The sequence below is a fragment of the Quercus suber genome, unplaced genomic scaffold (assembly GCF_002906115.3).
Source record: "Quercus suber isolate HL8 unplaced genomic scaffold, Cork oak 2.0 scaffold_173, whole genome shotgun sequence".
NCBI lineage: Eukaryota > Viridiplantae > Streptophyta > Magnoliopsida > Fagales > Fagaceae > Quercus > Quercus suber.
The window spans coordinates 892,060-914,911 of record NW_027069633.1 but is presented as its reverse complement, the minus strand read 5'-3'; the positions used below and the strand labels follow the sequence as shown (position 1 = coordinate 914,911).

Below are 22,852 nucleotides of genomic sequence, written 5' to 3'. Positions count from 1 at the left end.
TGCAAAGACACAATATTTTTAGAAAAAGGAAATTGGCCGTACAACTGTTATGTACGGGAAACTTGTTGAGAAGAACTGATTTTTTTTTTTTTTGAAGAAAAAACTATTATCAATATGTTCAGTGTGCGTTTGAATTAGTTTTTTTTTTTTTTGTTTGTTTGTTTGTTAAAACTGATTTGTTTATTAGTTGAAAACTTGCAAAAATACAATTTTACCTCTAACAAGTGAGGTTTTAAAAAGTGTATGTGAGCCAATAAGAGAAAAACTTATCCAAACGTACCTAAGCCTCGCCTAAAAAAAGACCACAAAGAAAGAAAGAAAGAAAGAAAAAAAAAAAAAAAAAACTAATCCCATAATTCTAAGTAATAATAAAGTCAAAAAAAATTAGAGTAGCAATTTTTTTTTCTTTTTTAGAGCTAAATGTTATAGGTGATCAATGCACTTTATTCAAAAAATATTTAAATTTCCAAATTTTTTGTTCTTTACAGAGTTTTGAATAATACAAAAATGTTTATCAACAAAAATGGTGAGGTATCCCCTTAAAAGAAATAACTCTACGGATACACTCATTTTTGCAATATGTTAAGATGTCAAATTGTAATTAGAGTAACATACTATATCACTTTTACTTAGATTTATCACTGATATTACTTTTATTATAAGGCAAAACTTAAGTACAGTACTTAAGCGTTGTTCCTTAGGTTCTTCTCTTAAGATTCAACTATATAACTTTACTTAACTAAAAATATACTTTCATCCATTGAGAAAAAAAGTCATATAGATGAATTTTAAGAGGAAAACCTAAGAAATAACACCTAAATACTATACTTAAGTTTTGTACTTTATCATATAGGATTAATTATAACTTAACACCTTTAACATGTAAAATTGATTGTGAAATTAGGTTTGTTCTTAAATTTAATGTAAAAGAAAAAGTAAAAGAAAAGAAGGTGAAGTAACAGAACAACAAAGTGGTAACAGTAATACAATCTGGATTAAATGTTTGGGTTGAACGATTCAAAAGCCATGTCTCACGATGTTACTTCAGAATTTGCTTAAAGTGGCTTTACTGATTAGACTCAACTCTGTGGTGGCTTTATTATTCAATGTTCACACAAACTACCATAAGCAAGCACGCCCAACTCATTTCCTTCAACCATACAATACAAGGATAACATGAGATAACAAGAGACCTGGGGGCCCAGACCCTAATACAATACAATACAAGGAGAATATGTTCAACTATAGCTACAAAGCCCATTATTTAAGTAAATCGAGGAAAGTTCACTCGTGGTGAAAATAACAAAAGTGGCACACATTAATTTCCTTCCAATCGTGCTGTTACAAATCATCTCAATCGTCGTTGGCTCCCTCATCGTTAATGTCATCAAGAATCACAATAAGCGCAACTATGAATGCATAATCGATGTTTGGGTAAACTGTTACCGAGAAGTTTTCTTTTCCGAGCAAAACACTTTGTATGTTTTGCTTCTTATGCATCTGCATTTTCCACATTAACCAGTTGAATTTGTCTAACATTTAAGCCTGCTAAATGAAGCATGTAAATCATTAATTTCACTAGAACCAAAAAGGTGCAAACGTCTTGATATTTTGGAAGTACTCAAACACTAATTTATTTAGGCTAAAAAGTCAATTACTTCTACAATATGTTATCACTATTCACATGACATTCATAATAATTGCAAATGTGAGTTTCGATTAGGTTAATTGCTATGAAGCTGCCTCGGGGCAGAAAGTAAATGCTGATAAGTCATCTGTCTTCTTCAGTCACAACACATCCCATGAAAAAAGACGTGAGGTGTTAATCCTTGGCCAATGCAAGACACTAGACAAAGTAAATATTTGGGGCTTCCTTCCATTTCCTTCCATCATTAGAAGATCTAAAACTGAAGTTTTTGCTGAAGTGAAGGAAAAGGTTGGGAGGAAATTAGCGGGGTGGAAGGAAAAATTATTGTTCATAGGAGGAAAGGAGATCTTGATAAAGGCCGTTGTGCAAACGGTTCCCACATATACAATGAGCTGCTTCTTAATCTTGAAAGGGTTGTGTGAGGAGATTGAAGGGATGATAAGAAGGTTTTGGTGGGGGCAGAGACAAGAAGAATCAAAAATTGCTTGGGTGAGCTGGGCTAAGATGTGTAAATCAAAGTCAAATGGTGGTATGGGCTTTTGAAATTTCCAAGCTTTTAATCTAGCAATGCTAGCGAAGCAAGGATGGAGACTCCTGACCAATCCGGGTTCCCTTTGTGCCAAAGTCTATAAAGCTAGGTACTACCCAAATGGGGATGTTTTGAAATCAAAGCTTGGCCACAATCCATCATATGGAGAAGCATCTTTAAAGCACTTGAAGTGATGCAGAGGGATACCCGATGGAGAGTTGGCAATGGCAAGCTAATCCACATATGGGAGGACAAGTAGCCTCCCACCCCAACAACCTATAAGGTAATCTCTCCCCCTCGGCCTTTTGATGATTTTCCTATGGTTTCTACATTAATTGATGAAGACTCTAAAAGATGGAAGGTTGATATACTGAAGGCCTTATTTCTTCCCTTTGAGGTAGAAACAATCCTCAATATACCGCTAAGTAACAATTTACCTGAGGATAAGTTGATTTGGGTCGTAAACAAAAGAGGGGAATTTTCAGTGAAGAGTGCATATTATATTGCCCTCAATGTAATAAACCCAGCTGGATGTGTAGAGTGTTCTCATGGTGAATCTAGAATTCCTTTATGGAAACGGATATGGCAGTTAAAAATCCCTCCAAAAATCAGAATATTCACATGGAAAGCTTGTGTTAATGCCTTGCCAACAATGCTAAATTTAAAGAAGAGAGGGGTAAACACAGACGGAATGTGCCCTTTGTGTGGAAAGGAAGGCGAATCAATCCCCCACTCTCTCTTTAAATGTGATGTTGTGAAGGAAGTATGGAATCAATGGAAGGATTGTCCATTTGTAATTGGGGCTGAAAACTTGGATTTTGCTGACACTGCATTAAGATTGTTACATGCAGGAACTATTAGGGACCTGGAAACTATGCATATTTGGCTTAATAGAAACCAGAGGGTGTTTGAGTCGGTCAGCCAGGAGGCAAGTCAAGTCTGGAATTTGGCAATGAATGTCTGATTATAAAGAAGCGTCAAAACTTTTTCTGGTGGGTCCGTTGTCTTGTGAGGTTAGTTGGAAAAAACCCCCTGCTGGTGTATACAAGATAAATGTTGATGGGGCTACTGCAGATGATGGGAGATGCTCAAGCATTGGGCTGGTCATAAGGGATTTTAGAGGAGAGATTGTTGCTGCCCTTTGCAGAGTACTCCAAGGCAATTTTTCGGTGGATGAGACTGAAGTTCTAGCAGTGGAAGCAGGGATTCTACTTGCAAAGGAAATGTGCCTTCATCATATTACTATTGAATCAGACTCACTCTCTGTAGTGCAAAGAATTTTATCCAAGGAAGTCAAAGGAGAAATGGGCCATATTGTCCAAGGAATTCTTTCTCTTCTTGATTGGTTTAGTAGCTGGCAGGTCAGGCACCTGAAAAGGGAGTACAACAGGATGGCACACGAGCTTGCTTGGTTTGCTAGACGTAATAATATTAGTCAGGTGTGGAGAGGTGTGTCTCCTCCAGTAGTGAGAAATCTGGTCCACATGGATTGCTTGTAACGGTGCTGCTTCCTTCACTTTGTTGTACTTCAATTTCAGCTCTAGTGAAAGTTATTCTCATAAAAAAATAATTGCTAAATTTATTGTGGTCATGAAAAAAAAAAAAAAAAAAAAACAAACGGGGTCTAATCTTGCCTACGTTCAGCAAAAAAAATAATTGCTAAATTTATTGTGGTCATGAAAAAAAAAAAAAAAAAAAAACAAACGGGGTCTAATCTTGCCTACGTTCAGCATCTTGACTGATGAACATGTAATATTTCTTTAAATCCTATTGTATCCAAAAAAAAATTTACAAAAAGAAGAAAGAACAAAAAATAAAATAAAAGAGAGTAATGCTAGGAACAATATATTTTTTACTTTTTTTTTCTTTTTTTTTTTTCTTTTTTCTTTTTTCACAATTGTTGTGATTGGAGTATGATCACTTTCATGTCATCACTGAACCACTTTTTTTTTGGAAAGCATCACTGAACCACTTTAATTACGCACCATTCACAACAGACTATATTAGTAGTTATTAAAAATGTTATGTTCAGAACTTATTGAAACGAATCTCACCTGGGCAATCACCGTGTTAGATTCTCCGGCATAAATGACGCAAGATCGTTCACTCCAGCTCCCTTCGATCCTATAGTCACAAACATCCTCTTTTGTGTTATTTGCCAAGAACACATGTAACTTGGTCTTAAATTGGATCATTGAAGATCTCTTAACGCTAAAAATTAGGTCTTTTGCTTCCACACTTCCACCCCTAAAAATTTGCCATCTATCATGTGCACTCATTATCTGCATAAACAGAAACAAAATATTTTGGTATAATACTATAATTAAGCATTTGCAATTGCATAGGCTGTAAAACTCAAATAACATGACCATTTGCAAATAGCCAAGAACACAAAAAATATAACAAAATCAAAACATAGAACCATGAATTTAAGGATCACTTTATTCTGTCTGGACACCATACTTTTCACAACTTTTCTTCATGTATTACGTTATGATCGGAGAAAAACGTTACTTTCAATTGAATTCATCGTTAACACCACTTTTATTATGCGCCGATCAACACAGAACAAGTCAACAGTTGTATTGCTAGACTCAATAGGAGGAAAACAAAAAACAAAAATCAAACCTTCTCTCGAAGAGTGACAATGGGATTTCCAGCAGCATCAAGAAGAGTACGACGGTCATGAAGGGTTAGTAAGGTACCTTTGACTTTAAAAATGACGTTACCATTGATGTCTGTGACAACAAAGTTGCCATCGGTAATGGTCAAGACCTTTTTGACAATAGCAAGATCAACAGGGTAAGATGCACAGTACTGAGGACCGATGATCGGAATAGGGCTAGTGAATTGTGTACCAGCTGGAGTTGGAGCTGGAATAGGCTGATGAGCCATGATCAAAGAGAGAACTGGGATTGAATTGAAGAGGAATGAGTTAAAAAGTGAAGACTCGCACTATTCTTGCTTTTGGGTCTGAATTTTGGTGTGAGGCTTGTTTTATAATTCAGTGTAAGGGACCGTTAAATGTGGATCGTACTGGTGCCTCTTCTCTTGTCAAATTCAGAATCATTACTTGTTGATTTTTTTTTTTTGGGGAGAACTTGTTGATATTTTGGGTATGTGATAATCTCATACTAGTATGTCACATGTGCACAGTGCACGCGTCATTTCTTTTATTTTTGGTAAATTAAGAATTTTTTTTTTTTTGGTTGTTGTTTGGTAAATCAATAAGAGATATCTTTGCATTTAGGGCATGCTCTCAACACGTCGGCACCGTAAATTCTTAACCATCCAACCCAATCCTATGCATAAAGTTCCTTTTTTAGGTTAATGGTTGGTTTTGTTTTGTTTCTATTTTTTGGGGTTAGATTGGGTTTGGGCTAGAATATGACTAACCCAACCCAATCTAATAGATTAAAAAATATATGCATTTTGAATTTGTTAATTTGATTTATTTTGTATTTTAATTTTTCTCTTCGATTTATTTCAATATTTTGTGACTTAGATTAGATAAAATTGGAATATTAAACAAAATTGTGTAAATTGTAATTATTTATTGAAAAATAAATTTAAATTGTTTAATGAAAACTCAATTTTTAATTAGGCTTAACAATCAACCCCAAGGCCTGTTGGGTCGGTGGTACCGTTGGTGGGCTCCAGCCCACACTTCATAGACTTGCAGCACTTGTTCATTAATGAGCTAGTCTCCCAAAGTCTCACAAGTCAGCCTTAAGCGTGTTAGTGTGTTACACGCTAAAACTGAAAAAGGAGCTGAAGCAAATTAAGTACATTTGATGCCAGAACATTTTGCATAACTTTTCACACATAAATTTGGTAGATTTCTCTTGAGAATTTTTGAGGGCTACAACTATAGAGAGTCAAAGTGAGTTAAAGTGTTTAAAAGAAAGATCTTTGCTATTGATTGATTTTGTGGTGAGATTGTATTTACTGCATGATATTTATTTATAGTATATCCAATTTATTGTAGACTTAAGTTTGACATAATTTTGATAATTGTAATCTATTTCATAGTGGATACTCTCTGGAGTTGTCCTGTTGTTTTTCCCTCGGAGGGGTTTTTCATATAAAATTTGGTATTCTTTTGTAGATGTGTTGTCTATTGATGCTTGCCGAAATTTATTGTTTCCATTATATTGCTATTTGCTTGATAGTCATTTATTTTACTTTAGTTCCACATAGACATTGAGTGGACTCGGGATTTATTCCAAGGCCCCCAACCCAACAACCCAACCTCATCCAATTTTTACGGGTTGGGTTGAGCAATATCGTAAACCCAATCTAACCCAACGGATGTATGTGTTTTGAGTTGCTAGAAAGTGGCTCAAGTTCATTAAAATGCTTTGTTAGGAAGAGGTGTCAAGGTTTGGACTAAAGTTTGTATGCATCTAGCGGTGGCATGATACCATCTAAAGAAGTAGTGTTCAGTGTTCGATTTTTATTATTGGCACAATTTTGTAGTGTGGACATTTCTTTGCCTTGATTATTATTGGTTTCTTTAATATGAATTACTAATGATATGGTCACCTAAATACATATTTGTCAGTATTTGTTCCCAGTTTTATGTTTCAAATGAGTATTGAGCCTTTGTGATAGACTCAATATTCATGTCAGGGGAAGCAAACTTATTCCAGGCAATTTGATGTTAGATACTATCTCTATAACTAGTGTTTTGTTGAATAATATATAATGAGAAATGGCATCAGGATGGTGATATTACTGGACAGCACAACCTTGATTCACCCCTTAGAATGCAAAGTTTAGAAACTGAGCTTCATTGTTTTGACTTTCGCATTTCTATTTGATTTGACTACTTTATGATAGTTGTCAATTCTTCTTCTTTTTCATTAATCTTGTTTTATCACAGTTCAGAGAATTTGTATATTCTAAGAATTTATGTGTCATGCCCCGAACTCAACTATAAAGATAGGCACGTGACAACTACCACATGTTTATAAAGTAAACCCTCTACAAGTGTGTAAGGGCTTGAAATACACACTTCCAACTGAAATACACAACCAACTTCCCTCTTGTTCATCCTTGACCAAGGTACAATTGGAAGCTTCTACAAGAGAACTAAGTCTTTAAGAATAAACTATAGGCTGTCACATCAACTTTTTGTCACCCTTTACTTGATGTGAATAGTGCCCAGAGGTTGTGATATCAGCTGAAGTCTAATGGGTGATGGAACTTTATCATTTTCCTCAAGACTATATCTCCAGTGGAAGGGGAGCTAAAACCAAGTTATCCAAATCTTAACAAATCAATGCCATAAATGTCAACAACGTTCAAAATATGGTTCATGTGCCAAGCCCATGAATTCTAAAGGGGAAAATTTGGGAATATGTAGTTTGGAGGGCATAAAGAGATCTCTAGTAGAATCCTTTGAAGTTGGCTTAAACTTTGACACCTAGCTTGGGGTGTTGAATCTTACTTCCTAGGGTCCAAATCTTAGTTGCAGCACTAAGATTCCTCTTTGATACCTGCCTTAATCCTATTGGTTAAACTCAGCTTCAGAAATCTTGACATATAATGCAAGATTACCCTAAATACTCACCATGTGTCATATTACCCAATGAAGCAAAGTAATCCCAAAAGCAAATCTCCCATTTATGGCCAAATCCTAGGATAATTAAATTTGTTGTTCTGTCCTTGATCAGTCCTACGTTTTTGGACTTTTGTTAATTAATACCTCCCTAAACACCATTATAAAAGGGTAAGCGCACTAGCCCACAAAACACAAACCAGTTCCTCTGAAATTTCTAGTTTTCTTGCCATTTTGTTGGTGGTTTAGTTGTTCCCGAGCTCATAAATCATTCCCCTTAGCCCACACTCACTTAGTCTCAGACATTCCCTTTCCTTTTCTGCATATTCACACCCCATAAATGCTTCCTAATCAGTCACAAACAACCATTTACCCATTAAATCCTTAACCTCAGCATTAACTCCATCACACCACCACAAGCTTAAATACCTACTCACTTAAAATAGCCTACACTACCCCATTCATGCCCTATGTATATATATTCCCTAAAATCTTAGTTCAACATTTGCTGCACTGAGTTGGAATATTTCTCTCCCTTCACACCATGCCAATTAACCTCTTTCTTCTTCCATGGAACCTCTAATTTTTACTTTTTGTTTTACAATTAAAGGATATAATGTATTTGTAACAGTAGAATTCTTCCCTCATATTGATGTAATGATAGTTGAAAATACAGTAAATCCCCCTGACCAAGACACACAAGGAATTCCAAGAGTGATTACTTTCTTAAATCTATTTAATAATTGAATTGCTAGACTTTAAGTGTAATTTTACCCTACTACTGGAGAATTTATTTTTCTTGTATTATCAAAACAGGACCATTGTAATAATTAACTATTGTGAAGTATTTTTATTGAGCTTTTGTTGCTATTTTGTCAAAGTGCAGCCTTTATTTCTTGCTTAGATATGCTTATCACCATACCGATGTTATTGCTGATAAAAGTGATGATGAGTGGCATATTTTGATGACGTGACATGCTGTTGTGGCAATGGTAGAGTACGTGATGATGTGGACAAAGGGTTGGCATGGCAGCTTATGGGAGTGACACATGTTTGCCAACAATATATGGACAATGAAGGCGTGTAAGAAGCTGATTTGGCACGTCGAGGTGTGTGGTAAAGGCTTTAATCAACCTTTGAGTGTCGACGTCTTTGGTTTCAAGTAAATAAAGATCAAATCTTTTGAGTGATATGGTTGAAAACGTTGCTTGAAAGGCTTGGATCTAACAAGGATAGTGCTCAAATGAAAATATAATAAGAGGGAGTAATACTCCAACTGCCTAATAAATTTCCTTTTTCTTTTTTTTTTTTTGATGGAATATAAATTTCCTTTAAATCAAGGTGATAAGAGTTATTTCTTTTCATCTCTTTTTAACTACTTATGCTAAATCCCTTCCCAAAAAAAAAAAAAAAAACTACTTATGCTAAACGGTGTCGTTGCACCCCCTGTCTTAGACTCAATTGCGTCGCTTTAGTTGTTGCCAATAGTAACTTCTTTTCATCGCTCTTTCATCCCTCTCTGAGTCAGAGAGCTATGACCTCGTAATCCCATTCCCCAAACTCATATTTCTATCTCTCAATTTCTACATCCATTTTAATCCCTACTCTCAAAATGGTCAGACTCTCCTCTCTCAAATCCTCCACCAACAACTTCCTCAGAAAACACAGAAAGTGGCCACACTCACCTTACAAAACCAAATGGCACCAAATCTTCAATCAAAACCAAGCCATGCAAACACTAAAACAAACCACAACAACAACAACAATAAAAACAGAACCCCCACATCAAGAACAAATCTCAAACAAACAACCCCACCTCCTCTCAACTCTGATACACACCTTTAACACCTACAACTGTGACCCAACCCCAACTGCCTATAACTACCTCATCAAAACCTTTGCTGAAACCTCTCAACTCCACCACATTCCACACGTGCTCCACCACCTCAAACGTGTCCCAAAATTCCAAACACCCGAATATGTTTTCATTAACCTCATCAAAATTTACGGCAATGCCAATAAACTTGAAGAGGCTGTTTCTTTGTTTTATGAAATACCCAAGTTTAGTTGTGTACCTACAGTGCACTCACTCAATACTTTGCTCTCAGTGCTTTGTAAAAAAAGTGATGGGCTTAAATGGGTTCCTCAGGTTTTGTTAAATAGTCATCAGAAAATGAATATAAGGATTGAAGTGTCAACTTTTAAGATATTGACTAAAGCCCTATGTAGAACTAGGAGGGTTGGATATGCTATTGAGGTTTTGGACTGTATGATAAATGATGGGTATGATTTTGATTCAAAGATTTGCTCTTTGATATTGAGAACTTTGTGTGAACAAGAGGGTTTGAGTGGTTTTGAGGTAACGGGGTTTGTCGAAAGAATGAAAAAGTTTGGTTTTTGTCCTGGGATAATGGATTATTCTAATGTAATAAAGCTTTTGGTGAAGGAAAGGAAGGGTTTTGATGCTATGGAGGTTTTGAATCAGATGAGAATAAATGGGATAAAGCCTGATATTGTTTGTTACACTATGGTTTTGAAGGGGGTTATTGTGGAAGGGGATTTTGGTAAAGCAGATGAGTTGTTTGATGAATTGCTTGTGTTGGGTTTGGTTCCTGATGTTTATACTTACAATGTGCATATATATGGTTTGTGTAAGCAGAATAGTGTGGAAGCTGGGATTAAGATGATTGGTTCAATGGAGGAGTTGGGGTGCAAGCCCAATGTGATTACTTATAATACAATATTGGATGCATTATGTAAGGCTGGGGAGTTGAGTAGGATGAGGGAGCTTGTGAGGGACATGGGAGACAAGGGTGTTGAGTCCAATATTCGGACTTATAGGATTATGCTGAAAGGTTTAATTGGTGAAGGTGAAATTATGGAAGCTTGTGTTTTGTCTGAGAAAATTTTGGACAAATTTTTCTGTCCTCAATGTGAGACATTTGATGAGGTAATATTTGGATTGTGCCAAAAAGGATTGGTTTGTAAAGCAATGGAATTAATGCAGAAAATAATTGGCAAGAATATTGCTCCTGGGGCTATGGCCTGGGAAGCCCTGCTCCTTAGCTCTGGATCTAAACTTTGCTTTTCAGAGACTATTTTGGCTGGTTTGGTGAATGGTGAACCCACTGTAAACTCACCCAGTTAAGTTGCTGGAATGGCAACCTTGAATTGGTGAATGGTGAACCTACTATAAACAAACCAATTTAGGTTGCAGGAACAGTAACCTTAATGTGGTGAATGGCAAACCCGATATGAAGTGACCCCTTTATGTGTTTTTTCTCATTTCCTTCACTTTTTTGGTGGTTCAATTCTATTGTTTTTGGTTCTAAAGGTACCATAATAGCATTAGTAAAACTTCAGTACAAAGGAGTCTGGGGTAAGTCGCACCCCATGCATCAAAAGAGCGAGCTAGAAGGCAGCCTTATTTTGCAAGATGATATGCACAATAATTTCTCTCCTTGTGTGAGTGGCACAAATGATGGGAATCCAGCTTACTAAGGTACCTGCAAGCAGAAAAAAATTGGTTCAAACTAACTCTAGATCAGGCTGCTGTTCCCCTCTACTGAGGGCTGTGTCTTGTATTAGATCATAGGTGATTTGAGAACAATTTTCTTGTTAAGTAGATAATAGAATAACTTTCCTCCTTTTCATATTTATGTATAGCATGTCTTCGCGTTCATCTGTACTTATCATCCACGACCTCATTGAATTAATGGAACTATTTGGTTCTTATAAACTATATGATACACATTGATTGTCTCTCTAGACTTAATTATTTGCTTTTATTTCTATAATGAAAATGTATTCGATAAAGACTTTACCTCTATAGATGTCTGATTGCTTTCTGTTTTGGGTATTTACTTTTTGAAGTCTAATATTTTACTTGTGAAATGTATAGCTTGAGATTCCTCTAACTCTAAGCGCTGGTGTGATGGTCAATGTGTTTCAAGTGCATTTGTCTTCACATGGAGGAATCCAAATACCCTCAAATTTTCTCTGATTGTCCAATCATATGTTGGAGTTGGTTTGTTGCAAAAACAAACTTGCTGCAGATTTTTTTATACGACTAGGTAAGCTGCATTGTAATCCAGGCTGCATAATAGGTGGAATCTAAACCCATATATATGCTAATCCAAGGCTGTTTTGTTTATCGATTTTATTTTGGTGACAATGTCATTTCTTTAGGCATGCAAGAGCTTTACTGAACATAAATTGGATTTTCATCAGTAATATGGAGGATCAGAATCAGATGATTCGGTTCATTTAATCAGAGGCTAGTTTATTATAAATGATCCTTTGAGACACCTGCTAATTTTTAATTTGTCCTGCCTAAATGTATCTCTCTCCCTAGTGCCTACCTCCAATTTATAGTACTTATATCAGTGGGTTCTTGTTGAGCAAGATAGAGGGTAACATCAAATATGAATATATCATGTCTAATCTAGCACCAGGTGCCATATAAAAATCACATATCAAATTAAAATAGAGGATCACTTTTTTGACACCTAAATTTGTTGATAAGAACTAATCAAAGCAAGTTAAAGTGAAATTATTGAAAGCTAGCTTATTATTTCGGAGTCTTCGTTATATTGATTATATTTCTTCCTTTTATCACTTCATAATAAACTTTGTTAACATGTAAAATTTTCTGAATATTAAAAAAAACCTTTATGGCTCTTAATATAATGGTCAACATTCTTATCTTACTGTTCATATATTAAGAATATATAAATTCCTTTTGTCCTTATCACAGCTAAGTAAAATTGTCTTCGTTGGTTTTAGTTAGCTCAATCGGTAAAGTTTCTGATGGTTGAATAAGAGATCTGAGATTCAATTCTCGCCCACACAAAAACCTAATTGGTTTCTTAGTTTGATGATAAAGAGCACAATCATAAAAAACATACGCCTTAACTGTTTATAAAAGATTTAGAATTAGATTATGAGAATTTTTCATAATTTTTTTAGAGAGTTTTAACTAATGGTATCTCCTCCTGATAAGCATTTTATCATCAGACCAAAACACCAATCAGTTTATAGTATAGGCGAGAATTGAATCTCAGATCCCTTATACAACCATCAAAATTTTTACAATTAAACTATGGAGCCCAATTATTCTTTTTCATCTTTTTTTTTTTTTTCTTTTAATATATATTTTTTAACTTCTCTTGTTTAATTATTTGTTGTCCACACATTTCACTTAATCCAACTTTTATCTTCTCTTACCAGCCCTCTCTTGGGGTACTGGGGACATGCAAGAGAGTTCTCTCTATCTCTCTTGTTTCTCTAGAGACGCCACTGGCACGTCCGGCGAGGTATTAGGCGGCAATAACGACGTTTCAGGCCGCAAGGCACGAGGCGGCGACATCTAGATGATTCCGTCGAAGCGTGAGGCGTGGTCGCCGTGGTGAGTCCGGCAAGGAGTTTGGTCACCAGCAACGGTAATATGTGTTCACCCACCGACTCTCTGATCTCATACCAAAAATTGAAACCCATTTCACTCACACAAATTGGACAGCATGAAGCGGCAGATGATAGAAACAGAGGAGAGGGAGAGGAGAGAGAGGCAGAGGATTGAAAGAGCAGAGAGAGCAAAAATGAGAGATCAGGCGTGGCTGATAGATGTGACAAGTACGAGTCAGCGCCTCCTATCATCTGTTCGACAAAATGCCCACACTAACACTGATGATGGCGAAGACATAATTAGCAGCCTACCAGACTCCCTCCTCTGCCACATCCTCTCCTTTCTCCCAATCCGAGACTCTGTTGCAACAAGCATTTTGTCGAGCAGGTGGAGGCCTCTCTGGACTCTCGTCCCTATTCTTCACTTGGACCAGAAACAACTTATAGAGCCATACCCTGATGAAAGGAATAAAAAATTTAAATTTGTGGATATAGTGCTAAGAATCTGGACTATTCGAAACGCCATTTCCAATCCCACCCCCCCACTACACAAACTGTTCATTCATTGGTATCACTATTGTCTTCCCTTCTATGTTGACACATTGGTCCGTGCTGCCAATCTGCGTGATTTGCAAGAGCTTGATCTCCATTTATGTAATTATCATCCTCATCAACCTTTGGAGTTGCCCCATAGTCTCTACTTTTCTACAACATTGGTGGTTCTGAAATTGGGGGGCTGATATTCGTCTCAATCCTCCTTCTGCTTGTGTGTTCCCTTGTCTCAGGATTCTACTACGAAATTGTGTTACATTTGCAAACCGTGACTCTCTCTCCACCATCCTCAATGGCTGCCCGGTCATGTGGTTGGTATTGATTTGAATAATTTAGACGAGTTCAATGTCATTGTACTTGTAGCTACACTGAAAAGATTACATTTACATTGGAATGTTCAGCCTTCGTCGAAGTACATATTCCAGATAAACACCCTAGCTCTCGAGTACTTTCATTTCAGAGGTTATTTGAACAGGGATGATGTGTTGGAAAAACTCCCGAATGTGGTTGAATGTGTCATTCAAATTGAGGACTGTGAGAAGAGTGATGATTATGCAAAGAGAGTATGGGACTTCATGGGAAAACTCTATAATGTTATATCCATGGAATTGAGCATAATTACCGCACTGATCGTCTTCCATGGTTCTAATCATGAAGATATTCCCACATTTCGTAATTTGTCCTCCTTGAATTTTTATGGTGACATTTGGTTTGACTGGAATGCGTGGCATGTGGTACACCTCTTGCTTTGTCAGGCTTCAAAGCTACAAATGCTTACCTTTGAACATTCAATCTTGCTTGGCTTTAATCTTTATAAACCTAACCCTTGCTTGAAAGAGCCACTTAATGTTCCTGAATGTATGTCATCACACCTTACAACGTGTCATTATAAAGGATTAAAAGGGACTACGAAAGACATGGAACCTATTAGAAAAATCCTGGAGGCAGCAAGAGTATTAAAGACAATGAAAATCACCTTACTCAGTTATCTAGGCTCAAGGAGAAAGCTTTGTATTCGCAAGGAATTGAGGAAATTTCAAAGGAGCTCTTAGAATTGTCAAATTGCATTTGATGATGGACAATTCATATGATCTGGCATTTTGGTTCATTCCTCTTGGATATTGCATGTCACATGATTTGCTTTAATATCTTTTGGTATGGCTATATGCATATGTAATTAGGTCCATGTTTGTGTACTTCATTTGCTGTTTTTCCTATGTTGAGGTTATTCCTATGCTGCAGGGCAAAATGCTTGAAGATATAATTTGTATTTGCTCTCTCCTTCAATTATTCTAGTTTTTTGTAAGCATGTTTTTTATTTGGGATTTTTCCCCTTGATATAGAAACCAACCAAAAAAAAGAAAAAATCAATTTCTGGATTAAAAGCCTACATGGTGAACTGCATAGAAAACAATGGCAAGACAACAGCATTAGGAAAAAGCCTGCTTCTTTTGGATAGCTCTTTAGCAGAGGATAAAAAGATACAATGCACACCTTTTCTTCTTTGATGAACACAATGCATACCTTTTTAGCCTTTTAACAACAACGTATTATCAATTATTTCAACCTAGTCTGCAAGTTACATGTCTATAAGTCTCAAATATATTTAGTCATTCTGGAATTAAATTCTCAAGGAAAAGGGGAGGCGATCAGGAAGGAGAAAAAGAAAAATCATGGCTTCTTTGTAGCTGAATGTAAATGAAACTTCAGAAGTTTCTTGCACTAGTGCAACCCATACTTAAGCTTGTTATCGGGTTTTTACTAAATTTAAAGGACTATTGTGTTTACATGTTTGATGAGACAACATATAAGCTTCTTGGGACTGTATCAACCTTATTAGTTAAAATGTCATTTAGGTAATTCTATATTGATTGCATGCTAGCTATGGAACCATTCAACGTTAGAGATATTCTGGACATAAGCCATACACTGAATGGTTAATGAATATAAAGGTTGAAGGGTCAACTTTTAAGATAATGACTAAAGCTCTATGTATAATTAGGAGGGTTGGATACACAATTGAGATTTTGAACTGTATGATAAATGATGGGTTTTTTTTAATTCAAAGATTTGTTCTTTGATATTGAGAACTTTGCATGAACAAGAGGGTTTGTGTTTTTTGGAAAACTTTTGTGGAAAGAATGAAAAAGTTTGGTTTTTGTTCTGGGATAATGGATTATTCTAAAGTTATAAGGTTTTTGGTAAAAGAAAGGAAGGGTTTTGATGCTCTGGTGGTTTTGAATCAGATGAAAGTATATGGGATTAAGCCCGACATTGTTTGTTATACTACGCTTTTGAAAGGGGATTTTGGGAAAGCAGATGGGGTGTTTAATGAATTGCTTGTGTTCGGTTTGGTTCCTGATGTTTGTATTTATACTGTGTGTGTTTATGGCTTGTGTAAGCAAAATAGCGTGGAAGCTGGTATTAAGATTATTGGTTCAATCGAGGAGTTGGGGTGCAAAGTGCAAACCCAATATGAAAACTGCTTGTGTTGGGTTTGACATTGTCTGTTATACAATGTGATTATTTACAATATAATATTGGATGCATTTTCTAAGGCTGGGAAGTTTACTAGGATCTAGGATGAGGGAGCTTGTTAGGGACAGGGAAATAAGGGTGTTAAGTTCAACTTTCAGATGTTTTGGATTCTGCTGAAAGGTTTAACTGGTGAAGGTGAAATTATGGAAGCTTGTGTTTTGTCTGAGAAAACGTTGGACAATTTGAACTGTCCTCGATGTGAGATATTTTATGAGGTAATATTTGGGTTGTGCCAAAAAGGATTGGTTTGTAATGCAATGGAATTGATGCAGAAAAATAATTGGCAAGAATGTTGCTCCTAGGACTGTGACCTGGAATCCTTGCTCCTTAGCTTTGGATCTGTACTGAACTTTACAGAGACTATTTTGGCTGGTTTAACTCACCCCGTTAATTGCTGGAACAGTGGCCTTGAATTGGTGAATGGTGAATCAACTATGAACTAACCCATTTATGTATTTTTTCTCTTTTCTTTTACATTTTTGGTTATTCAATTTTTTTTGTTTTGATGTAAAGGAACCATAATAGCACTAATTAAACATCGGTGCAAATGAGTCTGGGGAAAGTCACACACTCACACCCCATGCTGGCCATGCATCAGCCTCAAGGTGGCTTCTATCAAAATTAGGGGGATCAGAATATACAACAAAAGTGTGAGCTTGATGGCAGCCTTATTTTGTAAGATCTGCACAATAATTTTTTTCCCTATGTGAGTGGCACAAATGATTGGAGTCCAGAGCTGATTAACGTAACTGTAAGCAGTCAAAAATGTGGTTCAAACTAATCAGGCTGTCGTTCACCTCTACTGAGGGATGTATATTGTATTAGATCATATGTGATTTGTGAACAATTTTCATGTTAAATATATAATAAAATCACTTTCCTCCATTTCATGTTTATGTATAGCATGTTTTGGCTTTCTTCTGTTCTTATCATCCATGTCCTCTTTGAACTAAGATAAATGGAGCTTTTCAGTTCTTAGAAACTATATGATGTGTTGATTGTGAAAAGACTTTTACTAGATGTCTAGCTTGAGATTCTTTTAAGCACTGGTGTTGCTTTTGTTGTACTAGTACACCTTACACACATTTTGCATTTTTTTTTTTTTTGGGTGGAAGAGTCAGGACAATCAAGTTGAATTGGGTGCCTAGTAGTGATATCATGACGCTATCATTTGATAAATACAGGTAGTAGAACCCATCGAATTTGCTTTTGAGATCCACTTGACTAAATTTTATACTTAAGTTATTTTTTGTTAAAAAAAAAAAAGGGTTGTTCACATATTATTTAGATAAAGTTCACTTTTATTGGAAGAAGATATCACACGATTAGATACATATGATAAAATGACACTATCTAATGGTAATTTACACATGCCTCAAAATTAGTAATGTCAACTAATTATGCAAAGAGCATTTGAACTATGAAAGAAGCGAAACGTAATATGTAATAAAAAAAATAAAAAAAAATAAAAATTTACAAAGTGAATGCTAAGAATAAAAGAAGCACAAACAAGTCAAACCAAAATTACATAGATATCATAATTGTGTAGATTGTAAACCATAGATGCTTCCAGTAGCAATGCATGCTAGCAACTACAATTCTACAAGGTCCTGCATTGCTATAAGAAATTCATGGATAGTTTCAATTTGAAAAGATTTTATCCCCCTTTACATCAAGTAAAATTTTTACCAGCATCTAAATGTTCCATTTAGATACACAATGGAACTAGGCTATTTTATACGATTGCTGCCCTACATTTGTCCATCCTCACCATATTATTCTCACACCAAAATTATTTTAGTTTTAAATGAACCTTAATAGTCCGTTTGAATTGAGGGGGAGGGAGGGAGGGAGAATAGAGTAAAGTAGAGTAAATTTGGTTCAAAATTAGTCTATTTTTAGCCAATTCTACTCTACTTTCCACCACTCTTCCTTCTTCTCTCCTCTATCCAAATGGGCCCTAAGTGAAAGGCATCACTTGAAGATCTTCCAGTATACATTAAGGCATATTGTAATTACATGTTAACATGTTTGCTAAAGAGATGTCATGACTTTCTTTGCCCTCTGTTGATACCCATTTTCGCGACACATTTCGTACAAGCCCAATTCAACCAAGCTCAACTTTCTTATGGACTCAATTTATGTATTATATTTTATTTATTCTTTTAAGCATGGCCTAAGCCCATGCGACATATCGGGGAAATTGAGAAAGTGTGGTTTGGAGGGTATGGGTCGGTTCCTTTCGGACCTTTTGCATGAGCCCAGCCCATGCGTGCTACCAAGTAGGCAAGGGACACTGGTAGCACCTCAGGCTCATGGAGGAGGTCTTGTATCCGAAATTTTCACCCCAAAACAACTTTTATGCTCTGGGTGACTGTGGCCCAACTTTTCTGCTCTACCATTTTTTGCCTAAAACACATAGCTGACCCTAAGTGGCTGACCTTGTCTGCTGCAACAACCAAATGCAGACTCCAAGGGCTTGCCATGTCTAGGAAACATCAGCCCATGAATTTAGGTCACTCCATTTCCCAAATTATGTACAAAGCAAGCCAACTCTCTTACCCAATTAAAGCAAATCTGACCATAACCTCTTTGGTTGAGACCTTGGGGTTTAAAGCCTCTTCTATTGACCAAAAACCAATCACTAAAAGCACCCCAAACTCAATATAAATTGGACAATCAGATTCAAAAGAAAGGAGGACGTTTTACTCTAAGAGCAACACCCCAAGCTCAATACAAGAGTCTTTCTTCAACTAAAAAAACAACCAACCACGTTCTACCCACAGACCTGAAACTTCAGAGCAAAACCCCAGTCAACCAGTCAATAATCTCACAATTCCGAAGCTTGGGGGTGGAAATATGGGTACAGGGGAACCTTCCCTCTCTTCGTCACGACCTCCCTCAATTTCCTCTTCTGTGTGACTGCGGGTCGAAGTTTCAGACTTGTTATGTTTTTATACTTTTTCTGCACTTTTGTTGTTAGCATTTTGATTCTCTCTTGTCAAAGCACCATTAGCCTTTGTTTTTTATATATTGTGAATTTTGGGCTTGATTCTCCATAAACAAACACTTCTAAAGAACCCAAGGGGAGATTTGGGCTGTTTTCGCATTTTTGGCCCTTGTCGCAAAAACGTCCCCGACACCCTCTATTTAAAATTTCAAAAACAGATGAAATTAGTATTCTGATAAAAGATTAACACCTGGCTATGGATTAAGGCATGTTACCAAATCTTCACTTGAAATAGGAGTATAAAAATAGCTCTATTGGAAGGATAATGTCAAATCTTACCATAGGAAAACCTTGGGCTGCTTTAAGAACGCCTTCTTCTACTGCAATTTACAAAAATGGTAACTTTAGAAACCTAGTAAAAGAGCCTTGGAATCAGATTATACTCTCTATAAGATTTGATACAAGCTACTCGATGGATTGTATTAATTGTTCAATTGTTCGGGACAATTCATCAAAGGCCATCGTGATAAAATTTAAGCACAATGTACTCTTTTTTTTTTTTTTTTAATGAACAAATAATAATTAAAACAAAGTTTAAAAACCCTACTCAAATGCTAATAACCTTAACGGCTTAACCGAATCCGCTAAGAAAACGGAATCATCAATCAACGAATGACACCACTTAAACAAAACGCTGTGGCGTTTTGTGATAGCTGTCTCTGGTAAAATGAACGCTGCGTTTGGTAGCACTGTTACAGATTAGCAATGAGATCTGCCTTTGTTGCTTGAGCCTTGAGAGCCACTTCTGTGAAATACGATCTCTCTGTGTGAGTAGAAACCCACCTACTTGACTCAGTGTTACTCAAATTGGATAGCATGAAGCGGCAGAGGATAGAAACAGAGGAGAGGGAGAGGCAGAGAATTGAAAGAGCAGAGAGAGCACAAAGGAGAAATGTGAGTAGTGAGACTTGCCTATCAGCTGTTCGACAAAATGCCCAAACTAATACTGATGACTACAAAGACATAATTAGCAATCTACCGGACTCCCTACTCTGCCACATCCTCTCCTTTCTCCCAATCCGAGACTCTGTCTCAACAAGCATTTTGTCGAGCAGGTGGAGGCCTCTCTGGACTCTTGTCCCTGTTCTTTACTTGGACCAGAGAGAACTTGGAGAAGAATTGTTTGATGAAAGCAATGGGAAATTTAAGTTTGTGGATATAGCGTCTAGAATCATGACTCTTCGAAAGAATCGAAACACCATTTTCAACCCCATCCCCCCACTACACAAATTGTGCATTCATTGGTATTATAGGTGTCTTCCCTTCTATGTCGACAAATGGGTCCGTGCCACCAATATGTGTGATTTGCGAGAGCTTGATCTCCACCTACGTACTTCTCCGCGTCAACCTATGGAGTTGCCTCGTAGTCTCTACTTTTCTTCTACATTAGTGGTTCTGAAATTGGAGTTTGCAATTCATCTCAATCCTCCTTCTGCTTTTGTTCTCCCTTGTCTCAGGGTTCTACAACTAAAATGTGTTACATTTGCAAACCGTGACTCTCTCTCCGCCATCCTCAATGCCTGCCCGGTTCTTCTAGATTTGACCCTCCATGTAGATGATAAATGCTTGAAAAATTTGAATGATTTCAATGTCATTGTACTTGTAGGTACGCTGAAAAGATTACATTTAAGTTGGAATGTTCTGCCTTTGTCGAAGTACAGATTCCAGATAAACACCCCAGCTCTCGAGTACTTTCATTTCCACGGTTATTTGAGCGGGGATGATGTGTTGGAAAACCTCCCAAACGTGGTTGAATCTGTCATTCAAATTGAGGATTGTGATTCAGTTAATGATTATGCAAAGAGAGTATGGGATTTCATGGGAAAAATCTGTAATGTTATATCCATGGAATTGACCACAATTACTGGACAGATCCTCTGCCATGGTTTTAATCATGAAAATAGTCCCACATTTCATAATTTGTCCTCCTTGAAGTTTTGTGGTGACCTTTGGTATGAGTGGTATGTGTGGCATGTAGTATGGCTCTTGCTTCGTTGGGCTCCAGGGCTACAAACACTTGTCATTGAACATTCATCTTGGCTTGGCTATCTTAATAAACGTAACCCTTTCTTGGAGGAGCCACTCGATGTTCCTGAATGTATGTTATCGCACCTTACAACTTGTGTTTATAAAGGATTTGGGGGGTATGAGAACGAGATGGAACTTGTTAGACAAATCCTGAAGGCAGCAAAAGTACTAAAGATAATGAAAATCAGTGTTTCCAGTTATCCAATCTTAGAGAATAAGCCTCATTTTCGCAGGGAATTGAGCAAGTTTTACAGGGGCTCTCAGAATTGTCAATTTGTTTTTGACGAAGGACATTTCATATGATATGGCATGTTGGTTCGTCCCTCTTGGATATTGTATGTCACGTGATTTGCTATAATATATTGTGGTATGGCTATATGCCTATATGCATTTGTAATTAGGTCCATGTTTGTTTAATTCATTTGCTGTTTTTGCCATGTCGAGTTTATTCTTATGGTAACAGGAAGAATGCTTGAAGATTTAATTTGCATTTGGTATCTCCTTCAATTATGCTAGTTTTTAGTAAGCATGTTTTTAATTTGGGAATTTTCCCCTTGATACAGCAACCAAAAAAAAAAAAGATTTCTAGGTTGAAGGCCTACATGGTAAATTGCACAAAAAACAACTGCAAGACGATATAAGGAAAAAGGCTGATGCTTTTGGACAGCACTTTGGCAGAGGATAAAAAGATACAATGCACACCTTCTCTTCTTTGATGAATACAATGGATACCTTTTCAGCCTTTTAACAACTATGTTATCAATGTTTTTCAACCTAGTCTGCAAGTTACATGACTAAATTCTCAAGGAAAAGTGGAGGGGATTAGGAAGGAGAAAAAGAAAATTCATGGCGTCTTTGTGGCTGAATGTTAATGAAACTTCAGAAGTTTCTTGAACTAGTGCAACCCATACTTAAAGCTTGTTATTGGGTCTTTACTAAATTCAAATGACTATTGTGCTTACATGTTTGATGAGAAGATAAGATATATAAGCTCCTTGTTTCAGTCTCAACCTTATTAGTTTAGTTAGTGTCATTTAGGAAATTCTACATAGATTGCAAGCTAGCTATGAAACCATTCAATGTTAAAGGTATTTTGGACATAAGCCACAGAGTGAATGGAAAATGAATGTAAGGATTGAAGGGTAGGATATGTTATTGGGATTTTGAAATGTATGATTTTGATTTAAAGATTTGTTCTTTGATATTGAGAACTTTGTGTGAACAGGAGTGTTTGTGTGGTTTTGAGGTAATGGGGTTTGTGAAAAGAATGAAAATTTTTGGTTTTTGTCCTGGGATAATGGGTCATTCTAATGTGATAAGGGTTTTGGTGAAAGAAGGGTAGGAGGTTTTGAATCAGATGAAAGTAGATGGGATTAAGCCTGACATTGTTTGTTATACTATTGCTTTGAAAGGGGTTATTGTGGAAGGTGATTTTGGGAAAGAAGATGAGGTGTTTGATGAATCGCTTGGTCTGGGTTTGGTTCCTGATGTTTATACTTATAATGTGTATATTTATGGTTTGTATGAGCAGAATAGTGTGGAAGCTAGGATTAAGATGATTGGTTCAATGGAGGAGTGACA

At 36.5% G+C, this 22,852-nt stretch overlaps 4 protein-coding genes across 4 annotated transcripts; 3 read left to right on the top strand and 1 right to left on the bottom strand.

The window, feature by feature from the left end:
* Positions 1 to 1,083: 1,083 nt before the first annotated feature.
* On the bottom strand, positions 1,084 to 5,352 carry LOC112023421 (protein LURP-one-related 15). The gene is made up of 3 exons (XM_024056029.2): positions 4,806 to 5,352; positions 4,232 to 4,459; positions 1,084 to 1,500 (listed from the first exon to the last, which is right to left on the bottom strand). Exons 1-3 carry the CDS (start codon positions 5,070 to 5,072, stop codon positions 1,354 to 1,356), a joined length of 642 nt encoding a protein of 213 aa, XP_023911797.1. The 5' UTR covers positions 5,073 to 5,352; the 3' UTR covers positions 1,084 to 1,353.
* A 3,830-nt stretch (positions 5,353 to 9,182) lies between these two features.
* LOC112023423 (pentatricopeptide repeat-containing protein At2g38420, mitochondrial) lies at positions 9,183 to 11,506 on the top strand. The gene has a single exon (XM_024056031.2). It carries the CDS (start codon positions 9,353 to 9,355, stop codon positions 10,886 to 10,888), a length of 1,536 nt encoding a protein of 511 aa, XP_023911799.1. The 5' UTR covers positions 9,183 to 9,352; the 3' UTR covers positions 10,889 to 11,506.
* A 2,481-nt stretch (positions 11,507 to 13,987) lies between these two features.
* On the top strand, positions 13,988 to 14,747 carry LOC136069497 (putative F-box/FBD/LRR-repeat protein At5g56810). Its single transcript, XM_065778117.1, has 2 exons — positions 13,988 to 14,006; positions 14,059 to 14,747. The coding sequence occupies exons 1-2, from the start codon at positions 13,988 to 13,990 to the stop codon at positions 14,745 to 14,747; spliced, it is 708 nt and encodes a 235-aa protein (XP_065634189.1).
* A 5,077-nt stretch (positions 14,748 to 19,824) lies between these two features.
* LOC112023445 (putative FBD-associated F-box protein At3g50710) lies at positions 19,825 to 21,708 on the top strand. The gene has a single exon (XM_024056049.2). It carries the CDS (start codon positions 20,060 to 20,062, stop codon positions 21,572 to 21,574), a length of 1,515 nt encoding a protein of 504 aa, XP_023911817.1. The 5' UTR covers positions 19,825 to 20,059; the 3' UTR covers positions 21,575 to 21,708.
* Positions 21,709 to 22,852: the final 1,144 nt, after the last annotated feature.